The following is a 15,243-nucleotide window of genomic DNA, read 5'->3' as shown; positions in this document are numbered from 1 at the left end:
ATCAGGCTTCCTGGAGTCTAATTCCCTTCTGGGCAATTCCCAAACTGGCTTCCGCCCTGGTCAGGGGACCGATACTGCCTTGCTGGCAGTCGTGGAGAAGGCAAGGAGCATTTTGGATTCGGGGGGGTCGGTGGCAGTGATCCTCCTGGACCTCAGTGCTGCTTTCGACACCGTAGACCATCAGGTGCTTCTCCGACGGCTGTCGGGGGTGGGGGTCTCCGGGATGGCCCTCAAGTGGTTCGCCTCCTTTTTGGAAGGCCGGTCATTTGAGGTGTGGGAAGGCCACGAGAAATCATCCTCAGTACCTCTCCAGTGCGGTGTGCCACAGGGCTCATCGTTGAGCCCAACTCTATTTAACATTTATATGGCCCCTCTGGAGAGTATGGTACTGCCGCTGGGTATCAAGATCATCAGCTATGCTGATGATACCCAGTTGGTGGTAGGTCTCCCACAGTTGGATCACCATCCCGACCGGCTGCACATGTGCTTGGATAGGATCTTCACGTGGATGTGTAGCTCAGCTCTCAAGCTCAACGGTTCCAAGACGGAATTGATGCTGCTGGGGAATTCTTCTCCTTCTTTATCTCCTAGCAGCTGGCCCAGTTGTCTGGGACCTGTACCCACCCCCAAGCAGGAGATCAAGAGCCTGGGGGTGTGGCTTGAGCAAGACCTTTCCTTTAAAACACACGCGAAAAAGATCTCAGGCGTGTGTTTTGGCCTGCTCCGCTCAGCCCGGAAGATTCTACCTCTCCTTCCGGCGGCCTCTAGGAGGTTACTCATTCAGGGGCTTATCATCTCGCGGCTGGACTTCAGTAATGTCCTGGTCCTGGGTGCCCCGGAATCTACACTAAATAAACTGCAACAAGTGCAGAATGCGGCCGCCAGGCTCCTGATGGATCTTCCTAGGCGTCAGTCGGCTCGCCCTGCACTGAAGGCGTTACATTGGCTTCCCGTCAGAGAGAGGGTGAAATTCAAGGCACTCTGTGTAGCCCACAAAATTCTACAGGGGAAAGGTCCACCTATCCTTGGGGACATGGTCCAATCCTATAAGGCCTCCCGTTCTCTCCGCTCTGACAAGCAACATCTGTTGCAGGTTATGAGGGTGAGGAAGGCAAGAACTGGCGGAAGACGATTTTCTATAAATGTGGCCACTTTGTGGAACTCTCTCCCCCTGTACCTGCGCTCGGAAGCGAGCTTTTTACGGTTTCGTAAACTTTTTAAAACTTTTTTGTTTCCTGCTTAACCCTTCTGTTTGGTGTGGTGATATCTTGTTCTGGATGAGCGTGGGGATGCCTAATGGTAACCAGGCGCTATATTAAAACTCGTAATAATAATAATAATACACAGGCCAGAGCAGGAGGACAGACGTCTCTTACGTCGCTCCTAGAGCATGGAGCAGCCTCCCACTCCACGCGAGAGCGCCCGCCTCTCTTCCTCAATTCCACAAGAACGTAAGACCTGCTTTTTCAATTCCAAACCTACCAAAGGTGGAGCGAGACCTGCTCAGCGCCGGGATACCCTCGCGGGGGGGGGGGCTATACAAATGCACAAAACTAACAGTGAGTGCAGTGAGCAGAGTGGTGTTGGGGCTGGCCGATAGGGAGGAGTCGTGGGGTGGTCGGTGAGGACCCAGTGATTACGTCTGGAGTCTGGTTGGGGTACATTCATAGCAACGGATCGCGGGGTGGGTTGTAAGGTTTAGTGAGCAGGACGTGCAGTAAAAAGATTTGGTCTGGGCTGATGGAAAAGGAGGGGGTCGCGGGTTGCTACAGGTAGGTGGAGTTTATGTTATGGAACAGAGAGGGAGTGGTCTGAAGCTGTTGGGTGCCGTATAGACGTAGACGCAGGCTGAGGGCGTGTTGTGAGTGTTGTTGGAGCATGGGCGGATTTAGAATTAGAGCTCCTGGAGGCCGGGTGCATGCGTACGTGTAGGGGGTATTTGAAAGGGCACCAGGGGTGGTGTCCTCACCCTCTGCCTCCACTTCTCTTTGCTTCTTGCTCTGCCTCGTCCTTCTTGTGATCCACAAAGGTTGTCTTCTAATGCAGCAAGAATGCCTCATTTAAAATGAGTTGGTGGTGTTTGTCTGGTGCATGCGTGGTGTGTGCAGGGTTTGTGTGTGTTATGTGGATGGTGCATTAGTATAGGCTCAGAGTCTGCATTGTGTGTGCATAGTTTGCGTGTGGTATGTGGATGGTACATATGTGACACACGCATTGTATGTCCAAGGTATATACCTTGTACGTGATGCATGTGTGTTGTGTGCATGGTGCATGTGTGGTATGTGCTTAGCATGTGCATTGGGTCCTTGTGTTATCTGCGCAGTACATGCACAGTCATGTGTAGTATGTGTGTGGTGGATGCATGGTGAACAGAGACCACCTGAAACAAATATTCAGTACATATTCCGATGGTGTTGGAATATACTCAGTGTGTTAAAATACCCCTCACACACCAAAAGGGCCCTTGGTGTCATGCTTCATCATCGGGGTCTTCCCGCCCCCGCTGCGGGACGGGGCAGTGCTGCGACAAGCGGCTACGCCGGAGCACCTTTTTATTGTGAGTACTATGTGAGTGATGATGGAGTGAGTGTCAGTGGGGTCAGGAGTGATAAACAGTGAAATTAAAAGATACCTGGCCTGGTGTTTAGAAAAAATTATTTAATAGGCACTGGCTGGTATCGTTAAAAGGGGTGAGGCGGAGGGCAAGAACGGGTTACTAGTCTTGCTCTCCTGTGTGGGTCAACATGTTTCGGGGCGACATGCCCCTTCGTCAGGACCGGGTATATAGATCCCCCTGTCACTCACTAATGCGCTCCCACAGATAGAGGGTGTTATGTTTGATCAATGTGTATAAATAAACTTAAAAGATATACGTGAAAAAAGCTCGGTCAGTAATACTGATGATATAAGCCTGAAAGGATAAGAACACAGGATTTTAGAAAGAGCGCGGATCCCAATGCGCTTTACTAGTGAATACCTGTAAGGAAAGAAAATACAAAAAAGGGGTAGGAAACACACTTAGGCTGTTACATGGCACGCCAAAGATTTCTTGGGGGGACCAGGTTTGCCGAATAGAGAAAGAAAAAAAAGAAAAAATATGGGGGAGAAAAACATTCATGGGCTTATTGCCTGGCAAGCCAAGGATTTCAAGGGAGGGCCAGGTTGTAGCACAGGGTGATAATGGGGAGGAATGGACACACATATATACATACACACACAACAATATAGAGCATCAGAAACTAGCAGTAAGATGCCTATTCAACTTAGATACATACTTTTTGAATGAGGAGACAGTGCCCCATGAGCCAAGCTGGGCGAAGGGTACAAAGGGTCCAGCTGTGGGGAGGAATGGAGAAAAGGCAGAGATAGTAACGCCAGGACCTAGATTAGCTACTTACACTAAATCGATTAGCGTAGTGTATTCCTGGTCAGGACTGTCGGCTATGCCGTACTTACTCAACCCCCACACCTCAGTGCTTCCTCCTTCGTCAGTGGCTTCCGTGGTAATGGTAAGCCTGGGCGGGGCGGGTCTTTTATAGTCTGGCAGAGGCTTGTTAATTGAGCCCTAATTGATTAACTCGATGCCGATGTGAGCGTTCGGTCGAGTAGTTAGGGCTTGTGACCAGAGCGGCCATTGTTAAATGTCCGAGGTCGGCTGGGCGGAGGTAGATTTTTGCAAGGATCTGTATGCCTTGCTCTCAAGTAAGGTAGCGGTAGGCGGAGGGTGTAGATAAGTTGGTAGGATACACCCTCCGTCCGCTCTGATGCGTATATCGGCGTCTGTGCCGACAGGTGCGCCTGCGCGGTGATGAGTGTTCACTCCGCGCACGCGCGGTGACGCTTCGTTTCGAGTCTCTCTCCGCGCATGCGCGGGAGAAAGGTGTTCCTTCGCGCTGCTCGTCAGGATCCAGGGCAGATTCATGGTATTGGTCACAAGCAGGGGCGCATAAGAAGCCAAGCTTTTGTTATTATTACAGTGGAACATGGGAAATTATCATGTGTCTATGCAGGCATTATTCTACAAAAGTTTAAAATACATATTAACAGTTCATGTTCCACTGATTATAAAGTAGGTTGGAAAATGAAGCCGCTCTTGTTAGATAGCAGCTGTTCGGAGGGAATATCTCTGATTTTTCGTTTTTTTTGGACGTGTAGCACACAATTTAAGAAAAAAATATATATTACATATTTACAAGTCATGATGGCCAGCACCAGCTTGCAGGTTACCAAGCGATGGGCACACACCTGACAGGATTAAATGATGATATTCCTTGGTCGCAATTTAAGGCATGATCAATCCAGGTAATAAGTAAATGCCTGGGCACAGTTCGAGATTTGGATACAGTATCAATTTAAAACAGAACACCATCTTCTCCTACCAGCAATCACAGATATTCCCTCCGAACAGCTGCTATCTAACAAGAGCGGCTTCATTTTCCAACCTACTTTATAATCAGTGGAACATGAACTGTTAATATGTATTTTAAACTTTTGTAGAATAATGCCTGCATAGACACATGATAATTTCCCATGTTCCACTGTAATAATAACAAAAGCTTGGCTTCTTATGCGCCCCTGCTTGTGACCAATACCATGAATCTGCCCTGGATCCTGACGAGCAGCGCGAAGGAACACCTTTCTCCCGCGCATGCGCGGAGAGAGACTCGAAACGAAGCGTCACCGCGCGTGCGCGGAGTGAACACTCATCACCGCGCAGGCGCACCTGTCGGCACAGACGCCGATATACGCATCAGAGCGGACGGAGGGTGTATCCTACCAACTTATCTACACCCTCCGCCTACCGCTACCTTACTTGAGAGCAAGGCATACAGATCCTTGCAAAAATCTACCTCCGCCCAGCCGACCTCGGACATTTAACAATGGCCGCTCTGGTCACAAGCCCTAACTACTCGACCGAACGCTCACATCGGCATCGAGTTAATCAATTAGGGCTCAATTAACAAGCCTCTGCCAGACTATAAAAGACCCGCCCCGCCCAGGCTTACCATTACCACGGAAGCCACTGACGAAGGAGGAAGCACTGAGGTGTGGGGGTTGAGTAAGTACGGCATAGCCGACAGTCCTGACCAGGAATACACTACGCTAATCGATTTAGTGTAAGTAGCTAATCTAGGTCCTGGCGTTACTATCTCTGCCTTTTCTCCATTCCTCCCCACAGCTGGACCCTTTGTACCCTTCGCCCAGCTTGGCTCATGGGGCACTGTCTCCTCATTCAAAAAGTATGTATCTAAGTTGAATAGGCATCTTACTGCTAGTTTCTGATGCTCTATATTGTTGTGTGTGTATGTATATATGTGTGTCCATTCCTCCCCATTATCACCCTGTGCTACAACCTGGCCCTCCCTTGAAATCCTTGGCTTGCCAGGCAATAAGCCCATGAATGTTTTTCTCCCCCATATTTTTTATATTTTTTCTTTCTCTATTCGGCAAACCTGGTCCCCCCAAGAAATCTTTGGCGTGCCATGTAACAGCCTAAGTGTGTTTCCTACCCCTTTTTTGTATTTTCTTTCCTTACAGGTATTCACTAGTAAAGCGCATTGGGATCCGCGCTCTTTCTAAAATCCTGTGTTCTTATCCTTTCAGGCTTATATCATCAGTATTACTGACCGAGCTTTTTTCACGTATATCTTTTAAGTTTATTTATACACATTGATCAAACATAACACCCTCTATCTGTGGGAGCGCATTAGTGAGTGACAGGGGGATCTATATACCCGGTCCTGACGAAGGGGCATGTCGCCCCGAAACATGTTGACCCACACAGGAGAGCAAGACTAGTAACCCGTTCTTGCCCTCCGCCTCACCCCTTTTAACGATACCAGCCAGTGCCTATTAAATAATTTTTTCTAAACACCAGGCCAGGTATCTTTTAATTTCACTGTTTATCACTCCTGACCCCACTGACACTCACTCCATCATCACTCACATAGTACTCACAATAAAAAGGTGCTCCGGCGTAGCCGCTTGTCGCAGCACTGCCCCGTCCCGCAGCGGGGGCGGGAAGACCCCGATGATGAAGCATGACACCAAGGGCCCTTTTGGTGTGTGAGGGGTATTTTAACACACTGAGTATATTCCAACACCATCGGAATATGTACTGAATATTTGTTTCAGGTGGTCTCTGTTGATTATTCATGCTTTCATAAGAGGAGGATTAGCCCACCGCGGTGCCGTGTTGCACCACCTCTTCACTCCCTTTTTTGATATTCCTTAGTGGATGCATGGTGGGCATGTGCTGTATGACGCCTCTGTGCTGTGTTCATACTCAGAGGCAGGGTCCGAGCGGCTCCTTGGCCATCTTCACCCCGCTCTCCCCCCCCCCACCAGAATGTAGAGACATTGAGTGACGCCTCTGTCGCTCGTATGCTCCACCCCCTCGATGCACAGCGCTCCATTGGTTTGTAGTGAAGCCTGCACTGTGAGTCCAGAACATGTATGTAGAATATATGATAGAAAGTCAGCGAAGTGGGGGATTCAAATCAAACAAGAAATTAGAGTTTGTGATTTGTATTTATTGAGCCTGACGTGAAAACTTATTTTTCAGGGTGACTTGGGACCCCCGGGGGCCGCTGGTGAGCTGGGCCTGGTCGGAGTGCGGGTGAGTACCTCTTGCATATGTGAGTGCGTTGCTCCTTTACACACCACATGTCAGGGGTCACACCAGTCCTGGGTCATTAGAGGTAACATGCAGAGAGGGGGTGGACCCTGAGAGAGTTAAGAAGCAGAGACAAGTCAGGAAGGGAGCACAATGGCCCAGGTCACACGTGCTGTGACTTTCAGCATTGCCCCCATGCTGCTGCATCTTTTGGACTTTGCTGCAAGAGAAAGCCAGACGTAAGAGTGTCTGCCTCAGGAGGCGGCGAGACATCTGAGGGGCGTCTCTGCTGTGAGCCATGACACATGGTGTGAGTGTCTGATGTGGGACGCAACACGATTTGTGAGTGGCTCCGCTGCACGAGGTAACACAATGCGTGAATGAGTTATGAACCCCAATGGCCCCCAATATAGGCTTAGGTAGCTGCACGACCTTTTACCTACATTCATCCTACCTTGCTCTACGTAACGGCTCTGGCGCTGACCTTTTACCTAGTTAGGTGCCGACTAAATGTTGTGAGGCTTTCTTTGAAAGCCAGCCTCATTTATTGTGCACGAGGATTCTTAGTATCGCAGCAGAATCGACATCTTCTGTATAATAACTCCGTACAAAAGTCACCGCTATCGTCATCCTTGAACGACAGACGCACAGTACCATGACATATCTGGGTAGAACCCCTGGGGGTACTGTTTGGGTATAAAAGAACCACATCTTCACTGGGCAACCAGAGGAGAAGCTTCCACGCTGACTTGAGACGCTGAAGTACCTGCACGCAGACACTACAGCAAGCGGTGATCTGACATCCCTCGCGGGGTGTCCAACTCGAGACCAAGACGGGGTGCTTCGTTCTCTCCCATCAGGTAATGGGGTCGGCTCTTTCCTAGAGGATTCTTGGCTTTACACCCACATACATGCCAGGTACACTTAGACAGGGTGTGCATCGTAGGAGTACGCTTGATTGCTGCCGTGTATCGATATGCCTGCATATACCTACTGTTTTAGCACCATGGTAGAATTCTACATGTGTTTACTCTGTGGGGGCTTGTAATCTTACATATCCGTTTCTGTCTAATGGTTGTCGCAGCACATCCTTTGGGCCTGTTTGGAACCAGTCTGGCCACCAATCCCTTAGTTTATGTTGTCTAAAGGCGCAGATCATATGTATTATTAGGAAATACACAACACATGTCTCTTGTTCACATTGTGACGCATGGCGTGACTGTCTGAAAGAGCCGGATGTGATGGACGTTGAGATGAATGCAGCAAGGCCCCGCTGTGTGACACCTTTGTTTCCGCTGCAGGGTGAGACGGGACTGGAAGGGGACAACGGACCCGCGGGGCCCGATGGACTGAAGGTAAGAACCATAGAGACGAGACTTGTTGGAGAGAGTATCGGAGCGCCAGGGAGTGACAGGCACCAGGGAGTGACAGGCACCAGGGAGTGACAGGCACCAGGGAGTGACAGGCACCAGGAGCACAGAGGCCCAGAAAAGATCCCAGCATCAGGGAGCGGCAGAGGCCCCGGAGAGCATCAGAATCCTAGAGAGTGTCAAAAGCACCAGAGTGCGGCCGAGCCCATAAATATCCATCAGCTGCCAGATAGTCACGCAGCCCAAGGAAGCAGCCTGACCCCGTAGAGACGGATAGACACCCACCCTAAGAAGCAGTCTGACCCCTTAGAGACGGATAGACACCCACCCTAAGAAGCAGCCTGACCCCATAGAGACGGATAGACACCCACCCTAAGAAGCAGCCTGACCCCATAGAGACGGATAGACACCCACCCAAGGAAGCAGTCTGACCCCATAGAGACGGATAGACACCCACCCAAGGAAGCAGTCTGACCCCATAGAGACGGATAGACACCCACCCAAGGAAGCAGCCTGACCCCATAGAGACGGATAGACACCCACCCTAAGAAGCAGCCTGACCCCATAGAGACGGATAGACACCCACCCAAGGAAGCAGCCTGACCCCATAGAGATGGATAGACACCCACCCAAGGAAGCAGTCTGACCCCATAGAGACGGATAGACACCCACCCTGAGAAGCAGCCTGACCCCATAGAGACGGATAGACACCCACCCAAGGAAGCAGTCTGACCCCATAGAGACGGATAGACACCCACCCTAAGAAGCAGCCTGACCCCATAGAGAGGGATAGACACCCACCCTAAGAAGCAGCGTGACCCCATAGAGACGGATAGACACCCACCCTAAGAAGCAGTCTGACCCCATAGAGATGGATAGACACCCACCCAAGGAAGCAGTCTGACCCCATAGAGACGGATAGACACCCACCCTGAGAAGCAGCCTGACCCCATAGAGATGGATAGACACCCACCCTAAGAAGCAGTCTGACCCCATAGAGATGGATAGACACCCACCCAAGGAAGCAGTCTGACCCCATAGAGACGGATAGACACCCACCCTGAGAAGCAGCCTGACCCCATAGAGACGGATAGACACCCACCCAAGGAAGCAGCCTGACCCCATAGAGACGGATAGACACCCACCCTAAGAAGCAGCGTGACCCCATAGAGATGGATAGACACCCACCCTAAGAAGCAGCCTGACCCCATAGAGACGGATAGACACCCACCCTAAGAAGCAGTCTGACCCCATAGAGATGGATAGACACCCACCCTAAGAAGAAGCGTGACCCCGTAGAGACGGATAGACACCCACCCTAAGAAGCAGCCTGACCCCATAGAGAGGAATAGACACCCACCCTGAGAAGCAGTCTGACCTCATAGAGATGGATAGACACCCACCCTAAGAAGCAGCCTGACCCCATAGAGATGGATAGACACCCACCCTAAGAAGCAGTCTGACCCCATAGAGACGGATAGACACCCACCCTAAGAAGCAGCCTGACCCCATAGAGATGGATAGACACCCACCCTAAGAAGCAGTCTGACCCCATAGAGATGGATAGACACCCACCCAAGGAAGCAGTCTGACCCCATAGAGATGGATAGACACCCACCCTAAGAAGCAGTCTGACCCCATAGAGACGGATAGACACCCACCCTGAGAAGCAGCCTGACCCCATAGAGACGGATAGACACCCACCCTGAGAAGCAGCCTGACCCCATAGAGATGGATAGACACCCACCCTAAGAAGCAGTTTGACCCCATAGAGACGGATAGACACCCACCCTAAGAAGCAGCCTGACCCCGTAGAGACGGATAGACACCCACCCTGAGAAGCAGCGTGACCCCATAGAGACGGATAGACACCCACCCTAAGAAGCAGTCTGACCCCATAGAGATGGATAGACACCCACCCAAGGAAGCAGTCTGACCCCATAGAGACGGATAGACACCCACCCTGAGAAGCAGTCTGACCCCATAGAGATGGATAGACACCCACCCAAGGAAGCAGCCTGACCCCATAGAGACGGATAGACAACCACCCTAAGAAGCAGCCTGACCCCATAGAGACGGATAGACACCCACCCAAGGAAGCAGCCTGACCCCATAGAGACGGATAGACACCCACCCTGAGAAGCAGTCTGACCCCGTAGAGACGGATAGACACCCACCCTAAGAAGCAGCCTGACCCCATAGAGATGGATAGACACCCACCCAAGGAAGCAGCCTGACCCCATAGATATGGATAGACACCCACCCAAGGAAGCAGCCTGACCCCATAGAGATGGATAGACACCCACCCAAGGAAGCAGCCTGACCCCATAGAGATGGATAGACACCCACCCAAGGAAGCAGCCTGACCCCATAGAGATGGATAGACACCCACCCTAAGACGCAGCCTGACCCCATAGAGATGGATAGACACCCACCCTAAGAAGCAGTCTGACCCCATAGAGATGGATAGACACCCACCCTAAGAAGCAGCCTGACCCCATAGAGATGGATAGACACCCACCCTAAGAAGCAGCGTGACCCCATAGAGACGGATAGACACCCACCCTAAGAAGCAGCGTGACCCCATAGAGACGGATAGACACCCACCCTAAGAAGCAGTCTGACCCCGTAGAGACGGATAGACACCCACCCTAAGAAGCAGCCTGACCCCATAGAAACGGATAGACACCCACCCTAAGAAGCAGTCTGACCCCGTAGAGACGGATAGACACCCACCCTAAGAAGCAGTCTGACCCCGTAGAGACGGATAGACACCCACCCTAAGAAGCAGCCTGACCCCGTAGAGATGGATAGACACCCACCCAAGGAAGCAGCCTGACCCCATAGAGACGGATAGACACCCACCCTGAGAAGCAGCCTGACCCCATAGAGATGGATAGACACCCGCCCTAAGAAGCAGCGTGACCCCATAGAGATGGATAGACACCCACCCTAAGAAGCAGCCTGACCCCATAGAGACGGATAGACACCCACCCTGAGAAGCAGCCTGACCCCATAGAGAGGGATAGACACCCACCCTAAGAAGCAGTCTGACCCCGTAGAGACGGATAGACACCCACCCTAAGAAGCAGCCTGACCCCATAGAGACGGATAGACACCCACCCTAAGAAGCAGTCTGACCCCGTAGAGACGGATAGACACCCACCCTAAGAAGCAGCCTGACCACATAGAGACGGATAGACACCCACCCAAGGAAGCAGCCTGACCCCATAGAGACGGATAGACACCCACCCTAAGAAGCAGCGTGACCCCATAGAGATGGATAGACACCCACCCTAAGAAGCAGCCTGACCCCATAGAGACGGATAGACACCCACCCTAAGAAGCAGTCTGACCCCATAGAGATGGATAGACACCCACCCTAAGAAGCAGCGTGACCCCGTAGAGACAGATAGACACCCACCCTAAGAAGCAGCCTGACCCCATAGAGATGGATAGACACCCACCCTGAGAAGCAGTCTGACCCCATAGAGATGGATAGACACCCACCCTAAGAAGCAGCCTGACCCCATAGAGATGGATAGACACCCACCCTAAGAAGCAGTCTGACCCCATAGAGACGGATAGACACCCACCCTAAGAAGCAGCCTGACCCCATAGAGATGGATAGACACCCACCCTAAGAAGCAGTCTGACCCCATAGAGATGGATAGACACCCACCCAAGGAAGCAGTCTGACCCCATAGAGATGGACAGACACCCACCCTAAGAAGCAGTCTGACCCCATAGAGACGGATAGACACCCACCCTGAGAAGCAGCCTGACCCCATAGAGACGGATAGACACCCACCCTGAGAAGCAGCCTGACCCCATAGAGATGGATAGACACCCACCCTAAGAAGCAGTCTGACCCCATAGAGACGGATAGACACCCACCCTAAGAAGCAGCCTGACCCCGTAGAGACGGATAGACACCCACCCTGAGAAGCAGCGTGACCCCATAGAGACGGATAGACACCCACCCTAAGAAGCAGTCTGACCCCATAGAGATGGATAGACACCCACCCAAGGAAGCAGTCTGACCCCATAGAGACGGATAGACACCCACCCTGAGAAGCAGTCTGACCCCATAGAGATGGATAGACACCCACCCAAGGAAGCAGCCTGACCCCATAGAGACGGATATACACCCACCCTAAGAAGCAGCCTGACCCCATAGAGACGGATAGACACCCACCCAAGGAAGCAGCCTGACCCCATAGAGACGGATAGACACCCACCCTGAGAAGCAGTCTGACCCCGTAGAGACGGATAGACACCCACCCTAAGAAGCAGCCTGACCCCATAGAGATGGATAGACACCCACCCAAGGAAGCAGCCTGACCCCATAGAGATGGATAGACACCCACCCAAGGAAGCAGCCTGACCCCATAGAGATGGATAGACACCCACCCAAGGAAGCAGCCTGACCCCATAGAGATGGATAGACACCCACCCAAGGAAGCAGCCTGACCCCATAGAGATGGATAGACACCCACCCTAAGACGCAGCCTGACCCCATAGAGATGGATAGACACCCACCCTAAGAAGCAGTCTGACCCCATAGAGATGGATAGACACCCACCCTAAGAAGCAGCCTGACCCCATAGAGATGGATAGACACCCACCCTAAGAAGCAGCGTGACCCCATAGAGACGGATAGACACCCACCCTAAGAAGCAGCGTGACCCCATAGAGACGGATAGACACCTACCCTAAGAAGCAGTCTGACCCCGTAGAGACGGATAGACACCCACCCTAAGAAGCAGCCTGACCCCATAGAGACGGATAGACACCCACCCTAAGAAGCAGTCTGACCCCGTAGAGACGGATAGACACCCACCCTAAGAAGCAGTCTGACCCCGTAGAGACAGATAGACACCCACCCTAAGAAGCAGCCTGACCCCGTAGAGATGGATAGACACCCACCCAAGGAAGCAGCCTGACCCCATAGAGACGGATAGACACCCACCCTGAGAAGCAGCCTGACCCCATAGAGATGGATAGACACCCACCCTAAGAAGCAGCGTGACCCCATAGAGATGGATAGACACCCACCCTAAGAAGCAGCCTGACCCCATAGAGACGGATAGACACCCACCCTGAGAAGCAGCCTGACCCCATAGAGACGGATAGACACCCACCCTAAGAAGCAGTCTGACCCCGTAGAGACGGATAGACACCCACCCTAAGAAGCAGCCTGACCCCATAGAGACGGATAGACACCCACCCTAAGAAGCAGTCTGACCCCGTAGAGACGGATAGACACCCACCCTAAGAAGCAGCCTGACCACATAGAGACGGATAGACACCCACCCAAGGAAGCAGCCTGACCCCATAGAGATGGATAGACACCCACCCTAAGAAGCAGCCTGACCCCATAGAGATGGATAGACACCCACCCTAAGAAGCAGCCTGACCCCATAGAGACGGATAGACACCCACCCTAAGAAGCAGTCTGACCCCGTAGAGATGGATAGACACCCACCCTGAGAAGCAGCCTGACCCCATAGAGATGGATAGACACCCACCCTAAGAAGCAGTCTGACCCCGTAGAGATGGATAGACACCCACCCTGAGAAGCAGCCTGACCCCATAGAGACGGATAGACACCCACCCTAAGAAGCAGCCGGACCCCGTAGAGACGGATAGACACCCACCCTAAGAAGCAGCCTGACCCCATAGAGACGGATAGACACCCACCCTAAGAAGCAGCCGGACCCCATAGAGATGGATAGACACCCACCCTAAGAAGCAGCCTGACCCCATAGAGATGGATAGACACCCACCCTAAGAAGCAGTCTGACCCCATAGCGATGGATAGACACCCACCCAAGGAAGCAGCCTGACCCCATAGAGATGGATAGACACCCACCCAAGGAAGCAGCCTGACCCCGTAGAGACGGATAGACACCCACCCTAAGAAGCAGCCTGACCCCATAGAAATAGATAGACACCCACCCTGAGAAGCAGCCTGACCCCATAGAGATGGATAGACACCCACCCTGAGAAGCAGCCTGACCCCATAGAGACGGATAGACACCCACCCTGAGAAGCAGCGTGACCCCATAGAGACGGATAGACACCCACCCTAAGAAGCAGTCTGACCCCATAGAGATGGATAGACACCCACCCAAGGAAGCAGTCTGACCCCATAGAGACGGATAGACACCCACCCTGAGAAGCAGTCTGACCCCATAGAGATGGATAGACACCCACCCAAGGAAGCAGCCTGACCCCATAGAGACGGATAGACACCCACCCTAAGAAGCAGCCTGACCCCATAGAGACGGATAGACACCCACCCAAGGAAGCAGCCTGACCCCATAGAGACGGATAGACACCCACCCTGAGAAGCAGTCTGACCCCGTAGAGACGGATAGACACCCACCCTAAGAAGCAGCCTGACCCCATAGAGATGGATAGACACCCACCCAAGGAAGCAGCCTGACCCCATAGAGATGGATAGACACCCACCCAAGGAAGCAGCCTGACCCCATAGAGATGGATAGACACCCACCCAAGGAAGCAGCCTGACCCCATAGAGATGGATAGACACCCACCCAAGGAAGCAGCCTGACCCCATAGAGATGGATAGACACCCACCGTAAGACGCAGCCTGACCCCATAGAGATGGATAGACACCCACCCTAAGAAGCAGTCTGACCCCATAGAGATGGATAGACACCCACCCTAAGAAGCAGCCTGACCCCATAGAGATGGATAGACACCCACCCTAAGAAGCAGCGTGACCCCATAGAGACGGATAGACACCCACCCTAAGAAGCAGCGTGACCCCATAGAGACGGATAGACACCCACCCTAAGAAGCAGTCTGACCCCATAGAGACGGATAGACACCCACCCTAAGAAGCAGCCTGACCCCATAGAGACGGATAGACACCCACCCTAAGAAGCAGTCTGACCCCGTAGAGACGGATAGACACCCACCCTAAGAAGCAGTCTGACCCCGTAGAGACGGATAGACACCCACCCTAAGAAGCAGCCTGACCCCGTAGAGATGGATAGACACCCACCCAAGGAAGCAGCCTGACCCCATAGAGACGGATAGACACCCACCATGAGAAGCAGCCTGACCCCATAGAGATGGATAGACACCCACCCTAAGAAGCAGCGTGACCCTATAGAGATGGATAGACACCCACCCTAAGAAGCAGCCTGACCCCATAGAGACGGATAGCAACCCACCCTGAGAAGCAGCCTGACCCCATAGAGACGGATAGACACCCACCCTAAG

The 15,243-nt window shown here is 52.3% G+C and overlaps 1 protein-coding gene across 1 annotated transcript in view; it reads left to right on the top strand.

Moving 5' to 3' along the window:
* COL27A1 (collagen type XXVII alpha 1 chain) overlaps positions 1–15,243 on the top strand; it is a 1,232,768-nt gene that overhangs the window by 983,669 nt on the left and 233,856 nt on the right. The window contains exons 35-36 of the mRNA XM_078646681.1: positions 6,566–6,619; positions 7,918–7,971. Of these exons, the coding sequence (XP_078502807.1) occupies positions 6,566–6,619; positions 7,918–7,971 (108 nt within the window). The remainder of the gene's footprint in view (positions 1–6,565; positions 6,620–7,917; positions 7,972–15,243) is intronic.

This window comes from Lissotriton helveticus, chromosome 5_2 (assembly GCF_964261635.1).
Source record: "Lissotriton helveticus chromosome 5_2, aLisHel1.1, whole genome shotgun sequence".
NCBI lineage: Eukaryota > Metazoa > Chordata > Amphibia > Caudata > Salamandridae > Lissotriton > Lissotriton helveticus.
The sequence above is the reverse complement of the archived record's forward strand: the minus strand, read 5'-3'. Positions and strand labels throughout refer to the sequence as shown.